We start from the raw sequence: 27,556 nt of genomic DNA on the forward strand, positions 1-27,556 counted from the left end.
GAGTGGACAGTCAGAAACTTTTTCCCAGGGTGGAAGAGTCAGTTACCAGGGACCTTGGGCTTAAGTTGCAAGGTTTAGAGGTTAGGTATGAGGCAAGCATTTTTTAAAAAAAAAACAGAGCGTGGTGGGTGCTTGGAACTCGCTGCCGAGTTAAGTTGTGAAGGCAGATACTTTAGCGACTTTTAAAGAGTGACAAATGCACAAATACGATGGGAATAGAGGGATACAGTCGCTGGAAGGGTAGGGGGTTTTCATTGCGACGGGCAGCTTGTCGGTGCAGGCTTGGAGGGCCGAAGGACCTGTTCCTTTATTGTAATTTTCTTTGTGGAAGAGCATGACAGAAACATTAAAAGTCAACAAGGTGGTGAGGGTAATAGCTCACAAAGCATACATCCTACAATCTGATTAGCCAGTTGTGACACAATTCAACATTTACAGAAAGCACAGTACAAAGACTGGTAAGCATATGGAACAATTTCAAGGAAATCTGTTGAGATAGACCACAGCGTGCAATCTTAGCCAGGCATGAGGGGAATAAATGGGAATCAGTACCAATGAAACAACATTCTGATCCTGTTGGCCTGCAAAAATAAGCTTCAATGCAAACAGAAATTAAATCTCTGGCAGGGAAATCACTTGATTGGCCTAGTAAACCAATAGAGTTAATTCAAAACAGACAAAAGGTCATCAATATCAATGAAGTGTTGTCAGATACCACAATTCAGGGTCAGGTCCTAACACATGGGCATTGTCCTCTTGCAAAATGATGAAACAGAAAGAGAACAGCCTCTAGGGTACTTTTAAAAAAAAATGAAAAGCTATCAAGACTCTGAGATCATCATTGGCTCTTCAAGATTTTCAAGTTATCTACCACAATGACAAGAAAATATATAACAAGCATAATCCATTTAATTTTTGTACAGCAGTACAAAGCGTGAAATGCAAGACTGCTTCAATTGAGTTAATTAATTTGAAGTTATTATAAACATATATTTACGTGAGGGGAGTGTGCACATCTTAAATTTGTGAACTCCTAATTCATAACAACTTCTAATTTTGTCATCATGTTACAAAGGTATTTTTTATTTTTGTGCTTAGTGGTGAATACTGTTTCTTTCATCACAGATGGTAGGCAGCCTGGCATTAACCATCTCGTAGATTAAACTGGGAATACTTCACGTTTATGCCAACTCAACTGGAGTCTTTATTTCCACTGCATCTCAAAGTTGTGACAAAGCAAAGCACTGACTTTACAAGTTGAGGCTTCAGTCAAGAGAGCCCTGCAACCATCTGTCTTGTCTCTACCTTCTTGCGTGAAAACAGCCTTTTTCCTCCAAGTTTTCAGCTGACAGCAAATTCTCATCCACTTGGTGATGCTCCTGTGTAGCCCTCATTGCCCTTAAGATGCAAGCAACGATCTACCTTCTTGAAGCCTGTGGGTCCGTACAGCTCAAATGGCAGTAGGACCAGGTTGGCATGACATTGAGACCATGAGGTGAGGGGAAAGACAAAACAGATCTCAGTCAGCATAGTGTGTCAACATCATTTGCAAGGAAGTTATGCACTGTGCCCTATAAGGTAGGCATGGCAGATGTGGAACGTGCTGTCAACAAAAGGGCTTTGTTAGCTATTGCAGCTCATCCTAGTGTCATGCACTATTACCACGTGTTTAGCTGGCAGAGTGAACACCTGAGCTTGGGCATAGAGCTTTTAAAAAAAAAAAAAAAAATCACACTCACTATGCTGCTTTGAATGCGACGAAGTGGAGTTTCTTCAATTGGACTCCATTCCAGAAATACATATGTGCCTATGAAACAATCTCATCTGAGCCAAACCTCCTTTTTATTAATTCTTGTGCATGTATGTATGTTTGCATTTTAAAAGGACTACACTTGAAGGTTGCAACAGACTGACTGATAAATTATTTTATCTTTTGCTGAAGGTCTAGTATCATCAAATGTTTCAAAATCTTTAATAAAAACCAAAAGAACAGCAGCTGCTGTAAATCAAGAACAAAAAGAGAAGCTGCTGGAAAATCTCAGCAGGTCTGGCAGCATCTGGGAAGGGTTTTAAAAAAGTTAGCATTTTGGGTCTGATGACGCTTCATCAGTTCTGAAAGAAGGGTCACGGGATCTGAAATGTTAACTGTTTTTTCCTTCACAGATGCTGCCAGACCTGCTGAGATTTTCCAGCAATTTTGTTTTTGTTTCAAAATAGTTGTTGGCAAAAGTGTCAACAACTGACTGGCATTTCCCCCCCCCCCCCCCCCCCCACCAATACTAAATCATCCATAATAGTTAAAACTTGTTTGCAAAGTCTTTGTAGAATAGTAGTGAGGGTGAAATCAAAGAGGACTAAATTGAAATGGAATTGGGAAATCAGGAACACTTCCTTCAGTACCCACCTCTTCTCCTGAACAGTGGAGAGGATCTATTGGTGGATATTGAATGCTCCGTCTCCAACAACACCCTAGCAAGAACATAGCCACACCAGAGCAGAGCAACAGGCAATCAGCAATTTTGATTCTCTTTGGGCAAAAACATATGCAGGTCATCTTTGTGCCAATTCATGGAACCCTGTTGGAGCCACACACAACCAGCGAGCCGGAGTGCATTCTGTCAACTGTGTTCTATAATTGTGTCGAGGGCAAGCCAAGCAGGGTACAGTCAATTATACAAGTTACTCACAGAAGGCCCATCCACAATATATAATGCAAGTAGATTCTGGGCTAGTCCAGTTCAATTTCCAGTCAATGGTAAGGTCAAGATATTGTGGATTGTCTTTCACGTTAGAAATGATGCTATTGATGTCACTTTGCACTTTATCAGCCCAATGCTCAACATCATTCAAATGTTAGGCTGCCTCAGTTATGCGATATCACAGATGTTCCTGAACAAAAAGTGTGCCAGCAGCAACTAATGATTCTAAACAGGGGGAAGAGAGCAAAGGAGCTGCTGCTCATCATTGCAATGGAAGACAGTGACACAAAAATTCAATTTGACTCAGAGTCAGAGACACGCAGGATCTTGAAATGAAGTGTGAAATTACGAGGGCTTCGCTTTTGCAGTACAACATCCATGCTAATTTCTCAAATTTTTTCCTTGTTTCTCTATGTTTTTGCCATGATATTATACAATGAAGTACCCCTTGCTTGCACTGAAGACCATTTTGCAACCTGGATGCTTCGTTTTCCCCCAATCCCCACCTAATCGCCTTTAAAACAGGGTACAGTGACAGTGCATGCTACAAAAAAAATCTGCTAACCAGAAGAGCTTAAAATGAGATACAACTCCAACTTCTTATGGTTTGAGGCCAAGTCCTTGCTGAACGCACATGGCCGTGCTGCCAGTGGTAGATCAGTCCTACCCGTGGAACAGGTGACATTGTTATGAAACAGCAGTATGTCACAGACTTTGTATAATCTGCATAACTGATCTCCCATCTGTGCCAGAACAGTCACCAGAAGGAAATGGATTTAAAATTGACAAGGCTGAGCATGCCCATTTTAATGTTTCAATGCCACTGATATTCTGTTCGGTTTTGTTCTTGTTGCACATCCATTCCTTTTGATGCAACTGAGTAGTGTACTTGGCCATTTCAGAGAATAGTTAAGACACAACTGCACTCATGTGTGCAGTCACACTGCAGCCAGACAAGTTAACAGGGACAAATTTCCTTCCCTCAATGCACATGGGAGTTCAACCGCTGTCAAAAACAACAAGTTGTGTGATGGATAAAGACTTCAAAAATAAAGACAAAATAAATGTAACTGAGGCAGACTAACTTTATTGTGACAAAGAACTTCCATAAAACATCTTTATAAAAGTTAAAGAAACCAGACAACATACAAGACATTAATGAGGTACTGCTGACAGGCCAATTCCAAATGACCTCAGTTCCCTGCACTTCAAATGTTATAGTTGAGAAGTACTTCACACTGACAGTCCAAAGCAGCTATATTTAAATTGTCTTGAAGCGAATGAACCAATTTCAAGTCAAAATTTGCATTATCACGTGAACAGCTACATTCTTCTTGTCGACATCATTAATATAGAAGAAAGGAACCACAGGAATATTGATCAGAGCAAATGCACTCTAACTGAACACGGTCACCTGCTTTAATGTTCTCAGTTCACACTGTGTAGACCATTGGTGCCATCTGATAGCTGAAATGCTTGGTGAGGCCAGAAGCTGCAGAGCCTATTCAAGTGTCACATGATCCAAACCTATCAGTTAAATGTCCAGCTTGTGAACTAAAGAGCTGCAGCTATCTAACTTGTCAGAGTGCCCTGTAGAATTCAAGGGTGCTAAGCATGTATTGCTTCTTTTTCAGTATTTAGAATTTGGTCCAGTGTACAACATTCCTGTTGACAAAATATGAAGTTTACTAAGTTTAAAACATCAAGTCATGCCTGCATTCAAGTCACTTTGGATAAAATGAGACTTCAAAATCTGTTCAAAGATATGACACAATGAAAACCCGTCAATGGGATGACACAATGACAACTTGAAAAAGGTGTAGCCCACCATTCAACATTGAAAAAATAAACATATCTTCCTTGTACACATCAAACAGTGGAGATTGCTGATTTTCCAGTACATGTGATATTTGTGACTTGCTCCAAGAGAATTTCTGAACAAACAAATTTCATTGTTTTGAGCAGAAATTAATGAAAACTCACTGATCTTGTGCAATGCAATTCATGACAGTTAAACAAGTCAAAGCACAACACAAGCAAACTGCTTCAGTCACTGAAAGGAGACAAAGATTCTCAAGAGATGATACAAGCTGTCGACAGACAAGATGCACACACAGTTCTCCTTACTTACATAATTTTTGGACTGGGGACGATCCAAAGGGGCAGAGGCAAACAAGGATCTTGGGGAAAAAAAAATTGACCAACTTCAATCCATTCCTGAAGTTAGCTTGAGCTGAAACCACAAAGCCAGCCAGATGGCACTAACACTGACAGGCCAAAACTGCTCCACCTATGTGATGTAGCCAATTTTAGATGGATCCTCGATCATTGTGCCATTACTTGAAATCAGTTCTTTGATCTTTTTAAATTTGCAGTCTTGTTGCTGACAGTGTAGCTTCTCTTGGACACCTCTATGATCAATGTGAAGACCATAACCAGTACCTCTGTTTGAGCTACTGGTGATACGGAATTGTGAAACTAAACTAAAATAGGCCCAAAAATTTATACCACCCACCCCGCCACCAGGCGGGTGGAGGGAAGACAATGACTGGAAAGTTATTTCTCCCACATTTGCTTGCACTTAAAGTTCAACTTTAATCTTCAACTTGCAATGCTGCATGGCTGACATGAATACACTTCAACACAAGCATATCACACATCACATTCTCGAAGAAAAACAAATTCAAATTGCAGCAAGCACTTGACCCGATTGACAGATTTATCCCACAAGGCTGTGATATAATACATTAAAAACTTAACTCTTCAACAATTCAAGTAGTCACAATACAGGGGTAATTAGGTGGCATTAAATTCTGATCCAGAAAACAAACTTCAACACTTGTAAAAACACAAGTCAGTGCAAGTTCATCAGGGTCACGGTTTACTTTTCAGTAGCCAATAACAACGCAGAAAATTTTCATACTTAGAATATGAAAAAGGGAGTTCCAGACTCCCTCAGAACCACTCAACACCATTCCAACAGTGTGCAAGGAAACATTTTAAAAAACAGCATGTCCCTTCACATTCATTTTTTGATACAATTACAGACTGCCTCAACACTCTTTGGTTTAACAAGATCTTTTTGGACTTTAATGCTGATCCAGTCTGTGGCACTGTTATTTACACAGCAGATTTTTCTTAAAAAGGGCATGCAACAATGTTACAAAATATGTCACCCAGTTTCACAATATTGTGACATTTGGCAATTTGAAAATTGCCAGTGAATAAAAATGGCAATGACTTTCACCAAGGAGCTCTAGGGTTCTGATGAATGGAAAAATGCAGTTTTCTGGAATTCATAAAGTGTCGAAATTCGATTGCAAAGCTTTCTTCTTGGGTCTAACCTTCAATGGTTTCATCACACCCTAGAAACAGAAATAGCTTTTAGACAACATGTAGACTAACGTCATTACAGCCAATAGAAAGCCTCCTCGGTCCCTACTTTTACCTACTACTTGTGTCTAGGGTGCTTCCAGGAGGAAATTTCAGTGCACACTGATGCACGATAGAGAAACAGTACTTGGACTCTTACAGTTATCTTGGTTTGAAACTAACAGGAGCCAAAACTGGCTCTGGGTCTCAGTTTGGCAAAGGGGCGGTCAGGGCACACTGACCGAAAAGAAACCAACATTTCACAAGATTCTTCCTCCTTGTCACACTCCAGTGAAACCTGCTGCAGACATATGTGCAGGCACCGAGGTGGTAAAGATTTAACTTGCTTGTGATGCCCCACAGTTTAAACACCACTTAGGTGCTCCAAAAATTGAACATAGATTAAGAATACTGATCGCAACAAAACAAAAAAGGGAATGGCTGCTAACATTTGAGCTGTGGGACAAGACCTAACTTAAAAGTGCCTCTCTGTTGAGCATACTAAAACAGAATATACACCTTTATGACGAGGAATCATCACAGCCTGCAAATTCAATGCAGTTTGTCTGTCAGCCACCACAGGCCCTCCGAGCACTACTGAAAGTAACTAGCTGCATTGCAATTTCAACAGGTTTACACCTCAGTTGGGAGGTGTTCAAACAGGTGTTGCAGTAAAATTAATGTATTAGTATGTTTCCAATCTAAGACAAGTCAACAGCTGATGAAACAGGTTGACAATGTAACTTGCACTATGAAATACAAATTTACAGGCTAATATTAAGATTACTTCAGGCCAGAAGCCCCTTCAACATGACATCAAGATCAACTTAAAAATCAACTTTAAAGCCAATAACAAGTAAATTATTTACAATGTCCGTAACACGTTGTTGGTTTAGCCAACAAAATTAGTAGGCTAACAAAACAAGATACAAATATGCCGAAGTTTAAAAAAGGGGTTCTTCTATCACGTCAAAATGCTGAGACATTTACACAAGTTATGGATCATGATGCCCTTGAGACATCTTCTAGTGTTTACTCAAAACGATAACTAGAAATAGCCAAATTCTGTACGCAACAGACACACTGGGTCCTTTTAAAACTGGGCAAAATTTCAATTCATTGACTTCAAAAAAGGACCAAATCCTCCAGGTCCTTTTCCCTTGTGATAGCAGGGACTCATACCTCTTTTCCCTGCACCTTCTTTCGAGGCATTTGTTGACCCTGGACTCGTCTGGCTCGTTTGATCTTTTGTACTTCAAGGCGACGCAAAGAACTCCTCTGGTTTTCTGCTTCCCCATCAGACTTATATTCATCCTGTGAATCACTGTCAATGAATCGATCATTCGGTGCTGATATACGTTGTCTCAGAGCTAAAGAAATAAAACATAACTGACAAGTCAAGTCAAATCAGAAACAAACAAGCATTCAGTTTAGTTCCTAACTAATACTCAGCAGTTAACACTGCTACCTCAGAGTCAGGGACACAGGTTAGATTCCACACTTGGGCAACTGTCTTTGTGGAGTTTGCACATTCTCCTGGAGTCTGCATAGGTTTCCTCCCATAGTCCAAAGATGTGCAAGGTAAGAGGATTGGCCATGCTAAAATTGTCAGTGTTCCGGGATATTGTAGATTAGGTGTGTTAGAGGCGGGGGGATGGGTCTGGGTGGGATGCTCCAAATGTCAGTAGGGACTTGTTGGGCCGAAGGGCCTGTTTCCACACTGTAGGAAATCTATGAAATACGATAACACCATCAATTGATTGCATTTCATGTGATCCTCAGATACTGACATTTGCTGGAACGTGCATGCTGACCACCCGTTTGCAGTTGCACTAAGTAGGTGCCTCCACGAGACTTCACAAAGAGTCAGTAATCTACCCAACTGATCAATGGACCTCACAGTAGTTTCCCCAGAACAAGAACTTTCACAAATGCATCACTGGATTGTTGATCTCAGTTGAAGGTCAAACAAGGTTCGACATTGTAAAAGATAGGAACTGCAGATGCTAGAGAATCTAAGATAACAAGGTGTAGAGCTGGATGAACACAGCAGGCCAAGCAGCAAAGCCAAGGGTTCAGGTCTAGACCAGAAACATCAACTTGCTTGCTCCTGTGATGCTGCTTGGCCTGCTGTGTTCATCCAGCTCTACACCTTGTTATCTTTGACATTGCAAGCTCTGGATCAACACAGTTCATGACAGTCATTTTGGATTTATCTAGCATTGGCAAGCACCGATGCCGGTATGAAATGTGTGCCTTTAAGAAAAGTCATAATTCCAGAATGAAGCTGCAGCTTCTGATCCCAACATAGTAAGTGCTTGTTAATTCTTCAATGTATTACAGCAAGTTGGTACAACACTTAGATTTGTGACATGGGTGTACAAGACAGCATAGGTGCTCAGCAACTCCCTCTGTTACATATTCAAACACCTCAATATTAAAAAGGAACATGCAAACAAACTTGAATCCGATTCAGTATTTCGGGTATGAAATTGCAATTCTGATGACAGCGGTATAAGTAATGATGTTTCAATGACTAGCTAAGACTTTCAGTGAAAGAACTTCAGGATAGAGAGCTTGAATTGTCATTCACGGGATCTTCAGTAGTTTGCATGTGTTGAACAGTGAAATGGTCAACTCAAATTGCAACATCGCAATTGTGACTTGCGCAATTCCCCTAAAAATACCATTGGTGGTGTGCTGCTCAATTCAGTTTTTGAGCTTACACGGAGTGACGAAGCACAAAGTTGAAGGCATAAATACAGCATAAACTTCACAACCTGCCAGCCATGTTCTAGTACCACTTGGATTTACAGCCTTTCCTACTTCAACGCTGCAGGCAATGCCATGAATACATGGCTGATATCAATCTCATTACTTGTTATCTTCAATATGACAGCCAGAATTTTAACTAATAGGAAACCCCAAACTCTTCACAGTAACATTCTACCTTCCAAAAGACTCTTCTTCTGGACAAGGGACAGGACACATCATAGACATTTCATTTTTAAGCTTAGCAAAATAAGGAGACTCACAGTACTCTACTTGTGCAGCAGAGATGGCTTTCCTTCCCATTGGCTCCTCTTCAGGATAAAGAGGATCCTTGTAATGTACTGGCTCATCACCCTGAATGCTTGTTAAATCTTGCATGCTAAAACTACGCAGGCGTCCAGCGATAGCTCCCTGACTCTACAACAGCAGAAAAACACAAGTGTCAAAGCAGTCACCCTTTAGTGTGACATATCTTAAGTGTGAAATAAAAACATGTTCTTTCACCTGAACAGTACAGGTGGTCAATATGTTAGTGAAAAAGGACAACCACACATCCAAGCATGATCTGACAAAAATAATGTAATTATAATAATTGATGAACAGGTCAACCACAAAAACATGACTTGTCAAGCTTGCTATGTCGCCAAGGCTTTTTCTTCCTTTGGTAACAGCTAGTTAAAATTGATGCAGATGAATCTGGTTGTTCAACAAGCTATTTTGAGAGCACTGTTCTCAAATCAGCCAAGACAGATGCTGGCAGGTGATCCAAGGCTCGAGCTAATATCTATAAGGAATCATTTAAAAGGGTGTAACAATAGTTTGTGTTCAACATGTTTCAAATCAACACTGACGAGAAGGCAAAAAGGTACTATGTGGATGTTGCAGATTCAAATGCCATGTGGCAAGTTCAGAAACAAAATTCAGAAAGATGTCATTTGTGAACATGCAAAATCACGAAGAAAAGATAATTTTCTGAAGAGAATCTGCTCCTTTTACTTGCCCTCCATGTCATTCAGGTCCCATTGCAAGTATGTGGCATTGAGGTGCCTTCTCATTGCCCTAACAGGACAATTATCACAGAAGTTGACACCCTTTAAGCTAAGTAAGGATCATTAATTCAATTTAACTCTGTCCCATGTCCAAAAAGCAGCACACATGGGTTCAAAGTCTAACCTGCTCCAAAGATTTGTCACAATACACCAGGATGGGTTGTTCAAAAAGCTCCTTGGGGTGATCCAATCCACTTGTGTGGCAGTTTGTTCACGTGCTGCTAAAATATTCTTGCACAAGTGAACTATTTATAATTGAAGAAATCACAATTGAGAGCACGCAATAAATACTGTCCACGTGTCCTTAATACTTGCCTTTGCAGCAGCATTTACAGCAACATTGGCTGCCAGGTTAAGTCCCTTCCTGCCAAAATTGACCATTGTTTCATAACCACGCTCCTTGGCTTGATTGATGTAGGAATCAATTTCCTAAAAAAGTTGCCATAAGATCACATGTAAAGTGATAGCTCCTTCATACACTATGTGTATCTACATACAAGCAAATGAAACAAATTCATATTGTCTGGGCAAATCAAACCTCTCATACACATCCCTCATTTTCAGCACAGACAGATGAACAACTTTCCATTCAAATGGAAAGATGGCAGCTGACAGTAACAGATACATGAAACTGAAAGCTGACAGAAACAGCACGAGAAAACTATTACTTACCAAGCTGGTTCACAATTCTTTTGTGCAGAACACATAAGATACACTGTGATAAAGTGTAAAGGGCTTTAGAAATATTCCAACAGACTTAGTCAATTTGACATCTCCTCCCACTAGAGTGGGCACATATGCCCACAGATAATAAAGTGTGAAGCTGGATGAACACAGCAGGCCAAGCAGCATCTCAGGAGCACAAAAGCTGACATTTTGGGCCTAGACCCATCAGAGAGGGGGATGGGGTGAGGTTTCTGGAATAAATAGGGAGAGAGGGGGAGGCAGACTGAAGATGTAGAGAAAAGAAGATAGGTGGAGAGGAGAGCATAGGTGGGGAGGTAGGGAGGGGATAGGTCAGTCCAGGGAAGACAGACAGGTCAAGGAGGTGGGATGAGGTTAGTAAGTAGGAAATGGAGGTGCGGCTTGGGGTGGGAGGAAGGGATAGGTGAGAGGAAGAAGAGGTTAGGGAGACAGAGACAGGGACAGGCTGGGCTGGTTTTGGGATGCAGTGGGGGGGGGGGGGGGGGGGGAGGGGGAGGGAAGAGCTGGACTGGTTTTGGGATGCGGTGGGGTAAGGGGAGATTTTGAAGCTGTTGAAGTCCACATTGATACCATTGGGCTACAGGGTTCCCAAGCGGAATATGAGTTGCTGTTCCTGCAACCTTCAGGTGGCATCATTGTGGCACTGCAGGAGGCCCATGATGGATGTGTCATCTAAAGAATGGGAGGGGGAGTGGAAATGGTTCGCGACTGGGAGGTGCAGTTGTTTATTGCGAACCGAGCAGAGGTGTTCTGCAAAGCGGTCCCCAAGCCTCTGCTTGGTTTCCCCAATGTAGAGGGAGCCATACCGGGTACAATGGATACAGTATGCCACATTGGCAGATTTACAGCTGAAGCTCTGCTTAATATGGAAAGTCATATTGGGGCCTGGGATAGGGGTGAGGGAGGAGGTGTGGGGGCAAGTGTAGCACTTCCTGTGGTTGCAGGGGAAGGTGCCGGTTGTGGTGGGGTTGGAGGGCAGTGTGGAGAGAACAAGGGAGTCACGGAGAGCGTGGTCTCTCCGGAAAGCAGGCAAGGGAGGGGATGGAAAAATGTCTCGGGTGGTGGGGTCAGATTGTAGATGGCAGAAGTGTCGGAGGATGATGCGTTGTATCGGAGGTTGGTGGGGTGGTGTGTGAGAACGAGGGGGATCCTCTTTGGGTGGTTGTGGCGGGGGCGGAGTGAGAGAGATGTGTTGCAGGAAATGCAGGAGTCGCGGTCAAGGACATTCTCGACCACTGTGGGAGGAAAGTTGCGGTCCTTGAAGAACTTGGACATCTGGGATGTGCGGGCGTGGAATACCTCATCCTGGGAGCAGATGCGGCGAGGCGGAGGAATTGGGAATAGGAGACGGAATTTTTGCAGGAGGGTGGGTGGGAGGTGGTGTATTCTAGGTAGCTGTGGGAGTATCCCAAACCCAGCCCAATTCGTCCCCTCCCCCACTGCATCACACAACCAGTCCAGCCTGTCTCTGCCTCCCTAACCTGTTCTTCCTCTCACCCATCCCTTCCTCCCACCCCAAGCCGCACCTCCATTTCCTACCTACTAACCTCATCCCACCTCCTTGACCTATCCATCTTCCCTGGACTGACCTATTCCCTCCCCACCTATCTTCTTTTCTCTCTATCTTCGGTCCGCCTCCCCCCTCTCCCTATTTATTCCAGAATCCTCACCCCATCCCCCTCTGAAGAAGGGTCTAGGCCCGAAACGTCAGCTTTTGTGCTCCTGAGATGCTGCTTGGCCTGCTGTGTTCATCCAGCTTCACACTTTATTATCTTGGGTTCTTCAGCATCTGCAGTTCCCATTATCTCTGATACAACATATGCCCACAGTATTTGTTAAAAGCAAAGACTCTCAAGGTAGAAAGACACCTTGGTGTCCTTAAGGAAAACCAAAAGAACTGCGAATGCTGTAAAGCAGGAACAAAAACAAAAAGTTGCTAGAAAAGCTTAGCAGATCTGGCAGCATGGAAAAAAAACAGTTAATGTTTCGGGTCTGGTGACTCTTGCTCAGAACTGATGGTAGCTGGGAAAACATCAGTTTACATGAATAAAGTAAGGTGGTGGGTGGCGTAGGGAGTAAAACGAAAGGATAGAACCCAAAGAGAGAAAGACAGTTGGACAGACAATGGAGTTGCTAGCGATTGCACTTGGCAGCTTTGTTGAAAAAAGTCACCCAACTGCAATATGCAGGTGTACTAGTGTTAACAAGGCTAGCACAATGTTAAGCTTTACTGCAAAAGGATTTAGATCATGACTACTGAAATTTTGATTTGGCACTATAACGATTAGAAAACTGAGTTAATAGTTTATGCTCATCTCAGACCCAAGTACCACCCCCGTGGCTTTCAGTTGTACCACCCACCCCCCAGCAGTTTGTGCCTTGGTGTGCTTCAGTCTCTCAGAGTTTGGGTGGAATGAAACTGGACTACCTTGTGCACTTTTAGCCTCATCTCAAAAAACATATCACTGTTATTGAGGGGATGCAACAAAAGTTTCAGACATATTCCTGGAATGTTTGGGTTGTCCTACAAAGACAGATTGGGCAAACTACACCAGTATTGTCCAAAATTTCAAATGATTACAAGGTGATCAACAAGACTTAGCCAATATGTAAAGAGTGACAGACAAAGTAGGCAAAGGTAAAATGTTTTCCCCAGTTGGAGAGATGAAAACCTGGGGTTACAACTGAGGGGGAAAAAAAACAGGCGTGTGCCACAGAGGTCCAAGATGAAGATTAACTATTTGACTTAGTTTTGCAAATCCCTACAGTGAGGAAGCGAGGGATTTGACCACCAACCTGCCGCAAGCATCTCAAACCCCACCCAATCCCTATAGGCATGCGTTTCCCATGGTTAATTCGCCTAGCCTGCACATCTTTGTTAACTGGACCACCCAGAGAAAATAAAACCAACTCAAACATGGGGAAAACGCAAAAACTCCACAGACAAAAGCTGGAAGTGAACCAGGTTCCTTGGCACTGTCAGGCCACACTGCTAATGACTGAGCCACAATGCTGTCTCAAAGGACAGTGAATTTTGGAACATCTCAATGTGTAACATAGATGGACAGATCTAAGCTAACCAATAACTCACTGGAGGTGAGTAAAAGTAAATTTGAAGAGCTCGGTCTGCAATGGTTGTGTGGGATAGAGGGACACACTTCGTGGGCTACATCACCAACTTTACTCTCACGAATGTTTCTCCCTGGTTACATTGTATCACCAGTTCAACACTGTGAAGTTGATGCAATCAGTCAATCAAGATAGCACAAATTTGTAATTTTATTTAAAGCAAATTGAGTCAATCTTGACATGTAGTTCAGTGAGTAAAGAGGCCTGGGTGGCTGGTAAATTCTAAAAGATGACAGCTAAGTATAGCTCCAAATGAGGTTTGAACACATTGAAGAATTTTCATCTGCACACAATACAAAGCGCATTTGCCATCAGAAAGAGATATTGCACCTCAAGAACAAGGTCCTGTTCTGACATCCAATCAACCATTCTCCCCAAAATGGTGATCACCAAAACCCCTTTGGTCAGTAGTTTCCAAGATTTTGGAGACTTGTTGTTGTAACCTGTATAATAGCAGCTCCAATTCAGAAAGTGAAATTATTTACCAAGTTCAGAGAACTGTGAAGGTCAAAGATAAATCTATAGATTCTTCTGTGGCCAGCACTGGTACACTACCTAACATTAAAGTGCCTAAACAAACCTAAAATGCTGGAGAAACAACACTGCATTGGTTGTCAGATCAGCCATTTCACTTCTCTTTCATATACCCAGTTGATACTCAATGTTAGAGAATGGAATATCAAATTTCACTTATACAAGCCTCAAAATATTAACATCAGTGGAAACCATCCATGAAAGAATAGGAGGTGCAACAATTTTAGTACACTGTGGCAGGCTACATGCCATGGTCATCCTAAACCCTTCACACCTCCAGCTTTGTAGCTCTAGTGGCATATGTGGCATTGAAACTCAAGAACATAAGCTTTGGCTGAATTCAAAGAGATGTCAATAAACATGGACAAGAAGAACAAAAAATACCAGCAAATAATCTTGGTTATATACCAGATTGAGTTTGTAAGAAAAAGATCCTACCATGTTTCAGAGAGTGTACCGGTCACAAGATTGACCCCGTTTGCTGTAAAAATCACCAGACTGCATAAGCAATACTACCTTTGCTCTAACAATCCCATGTGAAACCTTCTGAGTTTTAAGAAACCACAAGTTCACGCCATAAATGAAACACTACTTCAAAATACCAATGGTCAGAGATAATGGGACCTGCAGATGCTAGAGAATCTGAGATAACACGGTGTGGAGCTGCATGAACACAGCAGGCCAAGCAGCACCTTGGGAGCACAAAAGCTGACATTTTGGGCCTAGACCCTTCATCAGAAATGGGGGATGGGAAAAGGATTCTAAAAAAATAGGGAGGGTGGAGTGGACTGAAGATGGACAGTGGAGAAGATAGGTGGAGAAGAGAGTACGGGTGGGGAGGTAGGGAAGGGATAGGTCAGTCCAGCAAGGACGGACAGGTCAAGGGGGCAGGATGAGGTTAGTAGGTAGGAAATGGAGGTGTGGCTTGAGGTGGGATGAGGGGAGAGCTGAGGGAAAGAACAGGTTAGGCAGGCAGGGACGAGCTGGGCTGGTTCTGGGATGCAGTGGGGGGAGGGGGGATTTTGAAGCTGGGAAAATCCACATTGATACCATTGAGCTGCAGGGTTCCCGAGCAGAATGAGTTGCTGTTCCTGCAACCTTCGGGTGGCATCATCGTGGCACTGCAGGAGGCCCAGGATGGACATGTCGTCTAAGGAATGGGAGGGGGAGGTGACATGGTTCATGACTGGGAGGTGTTGTTGTTTATTGCGAACCGAGCGTAAGTGTTCTGCAAAGTGGTCCACAAGCCTCCGCTTGGTTTCCCCCAATGTACAGGAAGCCACACCAGGTACAGCGGATGCAGTATACCACATTGACGGATGTGCAGGTGAACATCTGCTTAATATGGAAAGTCATCTTGGGGCCTGGGATTGGGGGCGGGGGGATGGGGGGAGAGAGGAAGGTGTTGTGGGGGCAGATGTAGCACTTCCTGCGGTCGCAGGGGAAAGTGCCGGGTGCGGCGGGGTTGGAGGGTAGTGTGGAGCGGACAAGGGAGTTGCAGAGAGACTGGTCTTGCCGGAAGGCAGACAAGGGTGAGAATGGAAAAATATGTCTTTGGCGGTGGGGTCGGATTGTAGATGGCGGAAGTGTCGGCGGATGATGTGTTGTACCTGGGAGGTTGGTGGGGTGGTATTGGAGGACTGGGGGATTCTCTTTTGGCAGTTATTGTGATGGCGGGGTGGGAGGGATGAGTTGCGGGCAACTCGGTCAAGGGCTTTCTCGGCCACTGCGGTCCACGAAGAGCAAGGACATCTGGGATATACAGGAGTGGAATGCCTCATCCTGGGAGCAGATGCGGCAGAGGTGAAGGAATTGCGAATAGGGGATGGAATTTTTGCAGCAAGGTGGGTGGGAGGTGTATTCCAGGTAGCTATTGGAGTCGGTGGGCTTGAAATGGACATCGGTGGTAGCCTGAGATGGAGATAGGAAGGTGAGGGATGTGTTGGAGATGGTCCAGGTGAACTGAAGGTTGGGGTGGAAGGTGTTGGTGAAGTGGATGAACTGTTCGAGCTCCTCTTGGGAGCACAAGATGGTGCCAATACAGACAATGTTACGGAGGAAGAGGTTGGGTTGAGGGCCAGTGTAGGTGTGAAAGAGTCCCACATAACCTACAAAGAGGCAGGCATAGCGTGGGCCCATGCGGGTAGAATACCAATGGTATTTGATTTCCTCATTTTCAATTTGTGAGCAGCTGTGACTTCAAATTCTTACTGACATTAAAGCATGTTGTCGAACACTGCAGTCCAACACTACTTTGACAAGGGACCTGTTTTTGTTTACCTTCTCCTTCGAAGAGAGTGTGGGATGAATAAACTTCTTGTAAATCATACTGGCACCCCTGGTGTATGGGGATAAAAGCCAAACAACAAATGCAATTTTCATTTCATAATAGAATGGGAACCTGCAGGAGAGAGAATTTCAGATCAGTAACAAAACAAACATGACATTGTACAAACATACTCTCAAATCCCATAGATGTGATAAGTCTCAGTCATTAGCCAATTAGGATTCATTCAGCAGTTAGAGACAGCTTCATGTAAAATCAGTGCAGGGTCCCAAGTGATCACTCCTGCGTACTCCAAAAATTTCACGAAATCTTTGAAACCTTGTGGAATTCACCTCCACCACTCTCCCAAGTGGCACAAGCTGCATCATTATGCCTGAGCAAAGAAGTTTCCCATCTCATTCCCAACTCTTCCTGCCACGATCAAAATTGTGAACCCCAGTTAGTGACAATAGTGGAAACACAGAGTATCCTTCTTTACAAATTTGTTCCTATTTTTGATCTCAATAAGGGTCCCTCTTCAGCTTCTCTGCTCTGAGAAGCAGCAGAATTTCTTTGAACTTGCCTGTCTGAAATCTCTCATTGCTGGGATGATTCTTGTAAATCTCCTTTGCATTTACCGTAGGGCCTTTTGATACCTTTGTTAAATAAGGTGTCAAAGTTGAACACAACACTCCAAAGGTCATCTGACCAATGACCGAGATGCTCGCTTTGTTACTCCATACCTCCGTTTAAAACATAGGAGCACAGTACAGGGCCTCGATGTCGTGCCGACCTGTCATACCGATCAAGCCCATCTAACCTAAACTATTCCATGTACGTCCATATGCTTATCCCATGACAACTTAAATGCACCTAAAATTGGCGAATCTACTACCGTTGCAGGCAAAGCATTCCATTCCCTTACTACACTGAGTAAACAAACTACCTCTGACATCTGTCCTATATCTTTCCCCCCTCAATTTAAAGCTATGCCCCCTCGTGCTCGCCGTCACCATCCTAGGAAAAAGGCTCTCCCTATCCACCCTATCTAACCCTCTGATTATTTTATATGTTTCAATTAAGTCACCTCTCAACCTTCTTCTCTCTAATGAAAACAGCCTCAAGTCCCTCAGCCTTTCCTCGTAAGACCTTCCCTCCATACCAGGCAACATCCTAGTAAATCTCCTCTGCACCCTTTCCAAAGCTTCCACATCCTTCTTATAATGCGGTGACCAGAACTGTACACAATACTCCAAGTGCGGCCGCACCAGAGTTTTGTACAGCTTCACAATAACCTCTTGGTTCCAGAACTCGATCCCTCTAATAATAAAAGCTAAAACACTGTATGCCTTCTTAACAGCCCTGTCAACCTGGATGGCAACTTTCAAGGATCTGTGTACATGGACACTGAGGTGTCTCTGCTCATCTACACTACTAAGAATCTTACCATTAGCCCAGTACTTGGCCTTCCGGTTACTCCTACCAAAGTGCATCACCTCACACTTGTCCGCATTAAACTCCATTTGCCACCTCTCAGCCCAGCTCTGCAGCTTATCTATGTCTCTTTCCAACCTACAGCATCCTTCGTCACTACCCACAACTCCACCGACCTTAGTGTCGTCTGCAAATTTACTAACCCATCCTTCTACGCCCTCATCCAGGTCATTTATAAAAATGACAAACAGCAGTGGACCCAACACCGACCCTTGCAGTACACCACTAGTAACTGGTCTCCAGGATGAACATTTCCTATCAACTACCATCCCCTGTCTTCTTTCAGCGAGCCAATTTCCGATCCAAACTGCTTTATCTCCCACAATTCCATTCCTCTGCATTTTGTACAATTTACGTAATGAAGGATCCTTTAAGCCTTCTTAACAGTTTTAATTTGGGGAGTCACTAGAGAATCATGCACTGAAATGCAGAGGTCTCTCTGTTCCTCTCCTCCACTGAAAGTTGTACCTTTGAGCCTGTGGTCTGCTTCCTGTACAACAAACAACCTCATTTTTCTACACTGAAATTCATATAGCAGATGTTCTGCTCATTTGGCCATCTTATCAATGTCTACCTGAAATTGCTCAGCATTATCCTCAATTCACTATGCTTCAAGTTTCACATGACCTGCCAATTTACAGACTGTGGCCTCAATACCATCTCCAAGTAGTTTATCTTAAGCAGAAAAAGCAACTGTCCCAATATGTTCAACTCGTCTCTGGTCTGAGATTCCCATCTGTACCTACCCTCTCTTTCATAAGTTCCACCAACTTATAATACACAATCGCAAACCTCTCATTTGAGAAGTAACCTGCCACCAAATCAACTGCTTTTGCAAAGTCCAAACAATACACATACAATAGTACCTCCATTGACTGCCTGTCTCATCTTGCCAAAGAACTGCTATCAGTAGAGTCATGGAATAACGTTATCATCCCAGTTTATATTCATGTTGGCTAATTCATCCCAGAAAGCAGCCTTGTTTAATGTGTTGAGTGTTTGCGGAATTTATTAGTCTGCCATAAGACTAAGACGTAGGAGTGGAAGTAAGGCCATTCAGCCCATCAAGTCCACTCTGCCATTTAAATCATGGCTGATGGGCATTTCAACTCCACTTCCCTGCACTCTCCCCGTAGCCCTTGATTCCTTGTGAGATCAAGAATTGTCGATCTCTGCCTTGAAGGCATCTAACGTCCCGGCCTCCAGTGCACTCCGTGGCAATGAATTCCACGAGCCCATCACTCTCTGGCTGAAGAAATGTCATCTCATTTCCGTTTTAAATTTACCCTTTCAAATTTTAAGGCTGTGCCCACAGGTCCTAGTCTCCCCGCCTAACGGAAACAACTTCCTGGCGTCCACCCCTTCTAAGCCATACATTATCTTGCAAGTCTCTATTAGATCTCCCCTCAACCTTCTAAACTCTAATGAATACAATCCCAGGATCCTTAGCCATTCATCATACGTTAAACCTACCAAGCCAGGGATCACCCGTGAGAATCTCCGCTGGACACGCCCCAGGGCTAGTATGTCCTTCCTGAGGTGTGGGGCCCAAAATTGGACACAGTATTCTAATGGGGCCTAACTACAGCCTTATAAAGTCTCAGAAGCACATCACTGCTTTTATACTCCAACCCTCTTGAGATAAACGACGACATTACATTCGCTTTCTCGATCACGGACTCTACCTGCAAGTTAACCTTTAGAGAATCCTGGACCAACACTCCCAGATCCCTTTGCACTTCTGCTTTACAAATTTTCTCACCATTTAGAAAACAGTCCATGCCTGTATTTATTTCCCCCCCAAAGTGCAAAACATCACATTTGCTCACATTGAATTTCATTAGCCATTTCTTGGACTACTCTCCTAAACTGTCTAAATCTTTCTGCAGCTTCCCCAACTCCTCAGTACGACCTGCCTGTCCACCTATCTTCATATCATCAGCAAACTTCGCCAGAACGTCCCCGATCCCTTCATCCAGATCATTAATATATAAAAGGTGAACAGCTGCAGCCCAAACACTGAACCCTGCAGGACACCACTCGTCACCAGTTGCCATTCCGAAAAAAAGAGCCTTTTATCCCAACTCTCTGCCTGCTGTCAGACAGCCGATCCTCAATCCAAGCCAGTAGCTCACCTCATACACCGATGTTACTGATTGGTAGAACATGGCATTATGTTTCATTCTGCATAAATCATTGGTATACATTTATAGATATCAAAATACTAAATTGGACAGAGTTTAAAACCTGAACAGAAATTCCATCAGAAGCTGAGCAAGTCTAGCAGCATCTAAGAGAAGAAACTCAATATTTCACGTGCAGTGATGCTTGCTCAGAATGGCGCCATTCCATAGATGCTGTCATGGGTGAATTTCACCAGCAATTTGTGTTTTTGTTTGGTTCACATCTCTAGCATCTGCTGTTCTTTGATTATTAATTTGTGCTTTATTTTCACACTGTTCCTCAGCACTAGTTTTTTTTCTTTTAAAGTTTGTGCTTTACTGACATCGCTCAATTTCTTAGCCTGTGGAAACAGTTTAATGATTCTCTTACGCACTCACTGGTGTCAAGTTTCACAACAATTTTTTTTTTAAAAAAAAGCCTTGTAACAAATTGGTTTCCATCTAAACTTGACTATAGTTCAACACTTTGCTTGTGGTGACTGGTTTTCCCAAGTTAAAATTTGGCTGTCCTCCAAAGCATCAACTGTGAATTCCTGGTTCTTCAAAATTAGGACCTTGCAGGTTCTGTTCAGAAGTCAAAACCAGTGGAAGACTTTATGGTCTTTGGCAAACTGACTAATATACATGTGTTCTATTAAAATGACAGCTGTTCCATTATGTACTTGACTACTCTCAGATGCTTTGTTTGAACTGCACTCAGGTAACTGTTGCAAATGACTTCCTATTTATTCATTAGGAAGAATTTCCCTGAAGAGCTGATCCACTTCTATACCCCTGTATTTCATACCCAAATTTACACTACATCTTTAACGTTGTATGCCTTTCAACACAGTGAATTTAAACTGCTTTTCGAAATGCAATGAGGGTAAGCTTGAGAGCTGACAGTGAACATGGTAGTTGCTTTAAAACAGACAGAAGAGAGAACTTGAAGCAGAAGTTAGTATGTAGCAGAAGTTACTGCCAGTGCTGGAGTCTGAGAGAACAGCGTGGAGCTGGAGATACACAGCAAACCAGGTAGCAGAGAAACAGGAAGATGTTTGGGTCAAGACCCAGCTTCAGAAATGAAGCAGAAGTCATTGTGGGGAGATATGACAGTTGCAGTTGCAGAAATGTGGCTTCAGCCAAAGCAGTACTGAATACTTAAATGTCATTTTTCTGAGCAAAGGGAGGTGGTGCAGTGGTCTTGGTCAAAGTCTGTATGATAGCTCTTCAATGAGATCTAGTTACTGAATTAGAATCAGTATGGTTTGATATGAGAAACAGGCAAGGAGCAGTAACTTGGAGTGTTTATTTCAGATCCCCACCTAGTAGGGAAGAAGTTAAAGACACACTTCGAAGCATGCAAAATCTCTAGGATGGTGACTGTTGGTCATTTCACTCAGCATAGGGTCGTCTGGGAGAAAGGCAGTGTCAGGCAAGAAAGGGGAGAAATGTTTGCTGTGGGCACAGGAGAACTTCCTCAAATGTTGTTTCCGTTCCTACTCGCAAGGGAGCTCTGAATTTGGCCCAAAGACATGAGGCAGGGCAAGTGCATGAGCATACTGAAGTAGCGATCTGGCATGAAGTTCAGTGTTGATTTGGAGAGGGATAAAAATGAATCAAAGATTAAGACAGCAGACTGTAAAAGAACTGATTTTGGGAGTGTAAAAAAGTTGAACTGGCACAGTTCATGGTATTATTTTGGTGGATTAAGTAGTGGATGTAGTATCAGAGCTGCTCAAAAGACCAAATTCATCCAAAGCTCGAGTACGTGGCCGACCAAGGATGCTGGTGAGAAAATAAGGAAGAAAAAAAAAGGAGACTTAAGATGGACACTGGAATAATAAGAAAAATAATAAGGACCAATATTTCATGTGTATGAGAGGCTAAGGGGATTTCTTTGTAAATTCATTCATGGGATATAGAGGTCACTGGCTAGGCCAGCATTTATTGCATACTGCCAATTGCCTAGAGGGCACTGAAGAGTCTACCATGTTGTTGAGAGTCTGGAGTTGCATGTAGGCTAGACAAGGTGAGGATGGCAGTTTCCCCTCCTTAAAAAAGGGCATTATTGAACCAGTTAGGTTTTTCAGTCATTGTTAATTCAGTAAAAATTCTATGATTAAGCCAAAAGTTCCACCTTCTACTGTGGCGGGATTTGAACCCTGGTTTCCAGAGCATTATCTGGATGTCTGGGTGAACAGTCAATGATAAGGCCATCACGTCCTCTAGAATTAGAAGGAAGAGATAGTAGTCTATGCCAAAGCAGATAATAGTGTTTGAAGGCCATGTTACTGATAGTAAAAGAATCATGAAGGATGGACTGGGGCCCATAGGGAATAAGCAGGCTCAGCTGAAGGCAACCATATACAGGCTGTACAAGTAAAGAAAAAAAAGTCAGTCGGTCGTTCGGTCAGTGCAGATCTGTCAAGGGAAGGTTAAGTCTACAGGTGAAATATTGACTTGCTTCTCTCCATAGATGCTGCCAGACTTGCTCAGCTTCTGATGGAATTTCTGATCAGGTTTTAAACTGTCCAGTTTAGTACTTTGATATTTACAACTTTATACCAGTGAATGTTTCTTCCTGCATAATAATGCAATGTTCGACCATTCAGTAACATCGGCAGCCTAATACATTCTGCAAACAAGGTTTCTTTCTGGAACGAGTTAGCAAATATGAATACAAGCTGGCAATGTAACATTATTCCATGACTCGACTGATAGCAGGATTGCAACGCCTTGTCTGAATAAGTCCATTCTTTAGTCATCTGAAGACAGATAAGCATTAAGCTGAGAAAAGTGAAACATGAGGATTCAGATTGTTTGCCAGTTGCCTGGATCAACTCTGATGATTTTTTTCTGACTATTGGCTTTTTTCACACAAGTCTATAAAAATCTAGAAGTCAATTACTCTTCATGCAAAAGACATCAACTTAAAATCAAGCCGCTGCACTGGTGTTAAGAAGTGTGTTTGTCTGCAGACCTACCAGTTAATTCCCACCACAGCACAACAGCTTTGGGTGTCAATTTTGTGTTGCAAGTTGAAATAGAAAAATGGAATCAAGACTGCAGATTCAAATTCCAGGAAACTTTGAACCCTTTACTGCTCTTCATTTCGGTATTCCACATGCTCCCAAGACCTACCCGAGAAAGCACAAAAATCGATTGCACAGTTTTAACACACAACAAGCACACTTCAACTTACCAGGAAATAAACATATCCGTGAAAGTTTCGAGAGTTGTGAAGATTGCAAACACAATCCAATACATCATCCATCGGACCTAGGGAGAGATCAGATGCCCAATGACTTAGATGCCTCATCAACAGAGCACATTACCACATTAGCAGTGGAGCCAAATAATTAGTTTCTTGAAATACACACTTAAAACAGCCAAGCGAAAATGAGAGGAAATACCTTTTTTAAATTCAGTGCAAAAGGAACGAAGATGGCCAAAAAGCTATATTTTCAAATTAAGTCATCAAATTCACTACACTTCACATGCATACCACACCTCCCCTCACAAATTGCACACTAAATCAAATCTAAGCAAATTATACACCCAACAGCCATTAGTTGAGGGTTCGGTTGCATGGAAAGCTATAAATTTAAGTTAAAACACATGATTGCAGTACAGATTCATGAGTCATGTACTTTAGGTCTCAAAATGTATTTTCTCACCAAGATAACAAGAGTGTGATTGGACAGCAGAGCAGACTCTAGGGGTCGAAGTGTCTACTCATGCTTCTTGTTCTTATGCTAAAAGAGAAAAGGTTTTGTTCCAACTATTGGGAGGCAATTATTATAATTCAAACACAGCACAGGTTGTCAATCCCAAAGATTGAGATGGAGTCCTAGATTTTACCTCAACAATGGGATTTTTAAACAAGTCTTTCTCGTACCCTCACAATCATACAGTAAACTCCTTTGTGCACTGATAGTCAAGTACAGAAGCAAGTTTCCTTCCAACACCCAAAATGATTGGGCCAGAGACCACAGCAGTTAGAGGCTTTTCCTTCTTGGTAATAGATCAGAATCTTAATGCAACCTCAGAACCTTCAAGTAATGAAGGAAGCATGTGACAGCATGAAATTGTCAAGCACTGAATAAATTCTGTCACAAAAATCTGGAAATGAATTGACGACATCAGATCTTTGCATCTTCTGATTAACTGGGGAGAAGGATGCCCAGCACTCCACACTTCAAAGAAAATTTACCTTAAAACTGCTAGAAATTCCAACACAATGTCACTCAAATACAGACTTCAGTGAGCATGATGGGGAAGAAACAAATACGCCTAAATTACATCTTTTTGTTCTGTGTTAAGATCATTCCAAAAAGTTGAAACATTTCCCAAATAAATGAACCTTCTGGCAATCCTGTAGCTACTGTACAACTTGGTGTGATTCTCAGTTTCAAACCAAGGAATGACAGATTGTAGCATCACAAGACTGCCATTTATTTTAGCATTTATTCCCTGAAGGCAATACCCTGTCAATAAATGTGTCAGCTGAGTTGTGGACAAAATGAGCAGGAAACGAAACAGCTTTCAGACTAAGCACAAAATTTTAAATTGGGCATGAATGTGACAAATGACAAAAGTTGCTTCCGCTGAAGCATTTTATGGCCAGTGAGGAGTAAAAAATGAATCGTTATTTACTAACCATAAGAAAATTAAACAAACACTGGAACCAAAAGATAGAATGAACAGACAGCCCTCTAATCTGAGAGATGTGTAGCAGGAAAGCAACCGCTTATTTCCTAAACTACTGAAAAAGGACAATGAACAACACAACAGGGGCAGCACAGTGGCTCAGTGGTTTGAACTGTAGCCTCACAGCACCAGGGACCCAGGTTCGATTCCAGCCTCAGGTGACTGTCTGTGTGGAGTTTGCACATTCTCCCCGTGCCTGCGTAGGTTTCCTCCAGGTGCTCTGGTTTCCTGCCACAGTCCAAAGATGTGCAGATTAGGTGGATCAGCCATGCTAAATTGCCCATAGTGTTCAGGGGTGTGTAGGCTATGGGGGATGGATCTGGGTGGGATGCTTCAAGGGGCGGTGTGGACTTGTTGGGCCGAAGGGCCTGTTTCCACACTGTTGGAATCTAATCTAATCTGGACAACAAGTCAGAATGATGAATCAACTGCCAAATATAGCATAGTGCACACAAGCAAAGATACTAAGTTCCTTTTCTTTATTCATTCACAAGATGGGGGCATCACTGGCTATGCGGCATTCATTGCCCATCCCTGATTGTCCAGAGAGCAATTCAGAGTCAAGCACATTACAGTGGGTCTGCAGTCACATTTCGGGAAGACCAGGTAAGGATGGCTGTTTCCTTCCCTGAAAGGACATTAATGAACCAGATGGGTTTTTCCAACAATCAGCAATGAATTCGTGGTCACTATTAGATTCTGAATTCCAGATATTTTATTGAATTCAAATTCCATGATCTGCCACAGTGGGATTTGAACCAAAGTCCCCATAATGTTATCTGGGTCTCTGGATTAAGACCTCAGCGATAATGCCACAAGACCATAGCCTCCCCCAAAAAGACTGGAATGACCAAAATCAGTCAAACAAAAGCCAATCTTGACCTTCTAGTTTGTTGCCTGTTTGCTTGGCATCAGATGAATAGGATCAGCAATTTCACAACATAAACTGAATGGGGAGCAAGCCAGCAAGATGCAGCTTTTGACAAGGTACGGTAGGGTGTTACATGACCAACAGCAAGTTTGACTGTTTTCTGGAGCATGAACTCTGAAGTTTCAAATTCATTTTAAGCTAAACAAACATCAACAACAATTCAGCTTGTTTCTTAGATCCAAATACTTCGGAGCTAACAGTTGGTTTTCTTTTTAAGCTTAGCCAAAGATTGTCAATTGGAATTAGATCGTTTGGGATAAAAATGATCACTAGGCAAATTGAATACCTGTTATCTTAGAAACTCTGCTGACCAAGTGATATGTGGACTACATTACATCTGCAATAGACTACAGTGATATCAAACTAACAAACTATCTACTAACCTTTTCAGACATCAGGTGACCAGGGATAACCTTGAAAATGTGTGTCCTGGAGTTCACCTCTTACTAATGACACTGTCAAACTCCATTCTCAACTACCGCACTTGACAAGAAATGATTCAATCACTACTTCAAACAGTGCAAAACAGTTGCTGTTCTTCAGATACTCTCTTCATGGTACCAATGGCCATGTTAACCAACCACCAACCAAATCCAGAAACATTTCTGCACAAATGGAACTTCAGCACAGTGATGAGGATTAACCACTGGGACTTCAAAACTAGCCAATTCATAATACACCTGTGAAGGAACAAAGATCCATCAGACTCTTACAAACGTAAGAAAATAGAAAACAGGGACAAGGCGAGGCCATTTGGCCTTGACAGACTGCTCATCATCCATCTCAGTCCCTTGCTCCTGCATTCTCCCCATACCCTTTGATTTGTAGTTCTTGAACTAAATGGATCAACAAGCTGTCCTGACTTGGTGAATTCTACAAGCTCACTCCTGAGTGGTCACCTCTACCCCATATACTTACACTGTGACCCTCAGCCCTGGACTCCCTGGTCTAGAGTATAAATCCTGCAATTCCTGTTAGTTACTGTGAGATTCCCTCCAATATTCTAAACTCCAGTGAATATCAGCCAAACAATCATTCAATTTTCATACATTTGTCCTACAGTTATTTATTCGTCTGTTAAGACTTTGTTACATTCCCACGATAGCGAGAACACCATTCTTCAGATTAGATGGGCAAAACTGCACATAATATCTATGTTATGGTCTTAACAAAGGTCACAAAAACAGCAATACATCCCTGCTCCTGGGCTCAAATCCTCTAGCTCAAGGCAGATATACACCTTCTTTTTAACTGCCCACTGAGCCCAAATCCTCACTTTTAACCACAGGAGCACAAGGACAGCTGTCCTGTAACACCTCCGGCTTTGGCAGCTTTTTACTTGAATGGCAATAGATTGCCAATCTGTTCTTGCTACCACTGTAGATAACATCACATCACATTTGTTCACATTATGCTTTATCCACCATACATTTTACATTTTGTTCCGTCTAAATCATTTATCTGCTGTCACTCAAAGTGATCTATGAACTCTGACTATTTGTTTCCCACCAGTCATACAGCTAAAAACAGGCCCTACGGCCCACTCATCCATACCAACCAGGTTTTCGAACATGAACTCATCCCATTTGACTGTTTGCCCATCTCTCTCAACCTCTCTTCTGATTGTACCTGTCTAAATGTCTTTAAAGTGTTTTAAGTATGCCTCTCAGGTCATTTTCACATCTTTGCCTTCTCACCTTAAAACTTACACCCTCTAGTCTTAGATTCCT

At 42.5% G+C, this 27,556-nt stretch overlaps 1 protein-coding gene across 4 annotated transcripts in view; it reads right to left on the bottom strand.

Moving 5' to 3' along the window:
• Nucleotides 1-3,766: 3,766 nt before the first annotated feature.
• Nucleotides 3,767-27,556, bottom strand: part of LOC125448092 (receptor expression-enhancing protein 1-like) — a 32,292-nt gene continuing 8,502 nt past the window's right edge. For 3 of the 4 annotated variants that reach the window (XM_048523117.2, XM_048523116.2, XM_048523115.2), the window contains exons 3-8: nt 23,388-23,464; nt 16,541-16,661; nt 10,208-10,321; nt 9,107-9,260; nt 7,254-7,441; nt 3,767-6,064 (exon numbers count right to left, since the gene is read on the bottom strand). In XM_048523117.2, coding sequence (XP_048379074.1) covers nt 5,996-6,064; nt 7,254-7,441; nt 9,107-9,260; nt 10,208-10,321; nt 16,541-16,661; nt 23,388-23,455 — 714 coding nt within the window. In that variant the 5' untranslated portion in view covers nt 23,456-23,464 and the 3' untranslated portion in view covers nt 3,767-5,995. Of the gene's footprint in view, nt 6,065-7,253; nt 7,442-9,106; nt 9,261-10,207; nt 10,322-16,540; nt 16,662-23,387; nt 23,465-24,398; nt 24,444-27,556 lie in introns of all 4 variants that reach the window. The other variant, XM_048523118.1, reaches the window with a different exon arrangement.

The sequence above is a fragment of the Stegostoma tigrinum genome, chromosome 40 (assembly GCF_030684315.1).
Source record: "Stegostoma tigrinum isolate sSteTig4 chromosome 40, sSteTig4.hap1, whole genome shotgun sequence".
In the NCBI taxonomy this organism is placed as follows: Eukaryota; Metazoa; Chordata; class Chondrichthyes; order Orectolobiformes; family Stegostomatidae; genus Stegostoma; species Stegostoma tigrinum.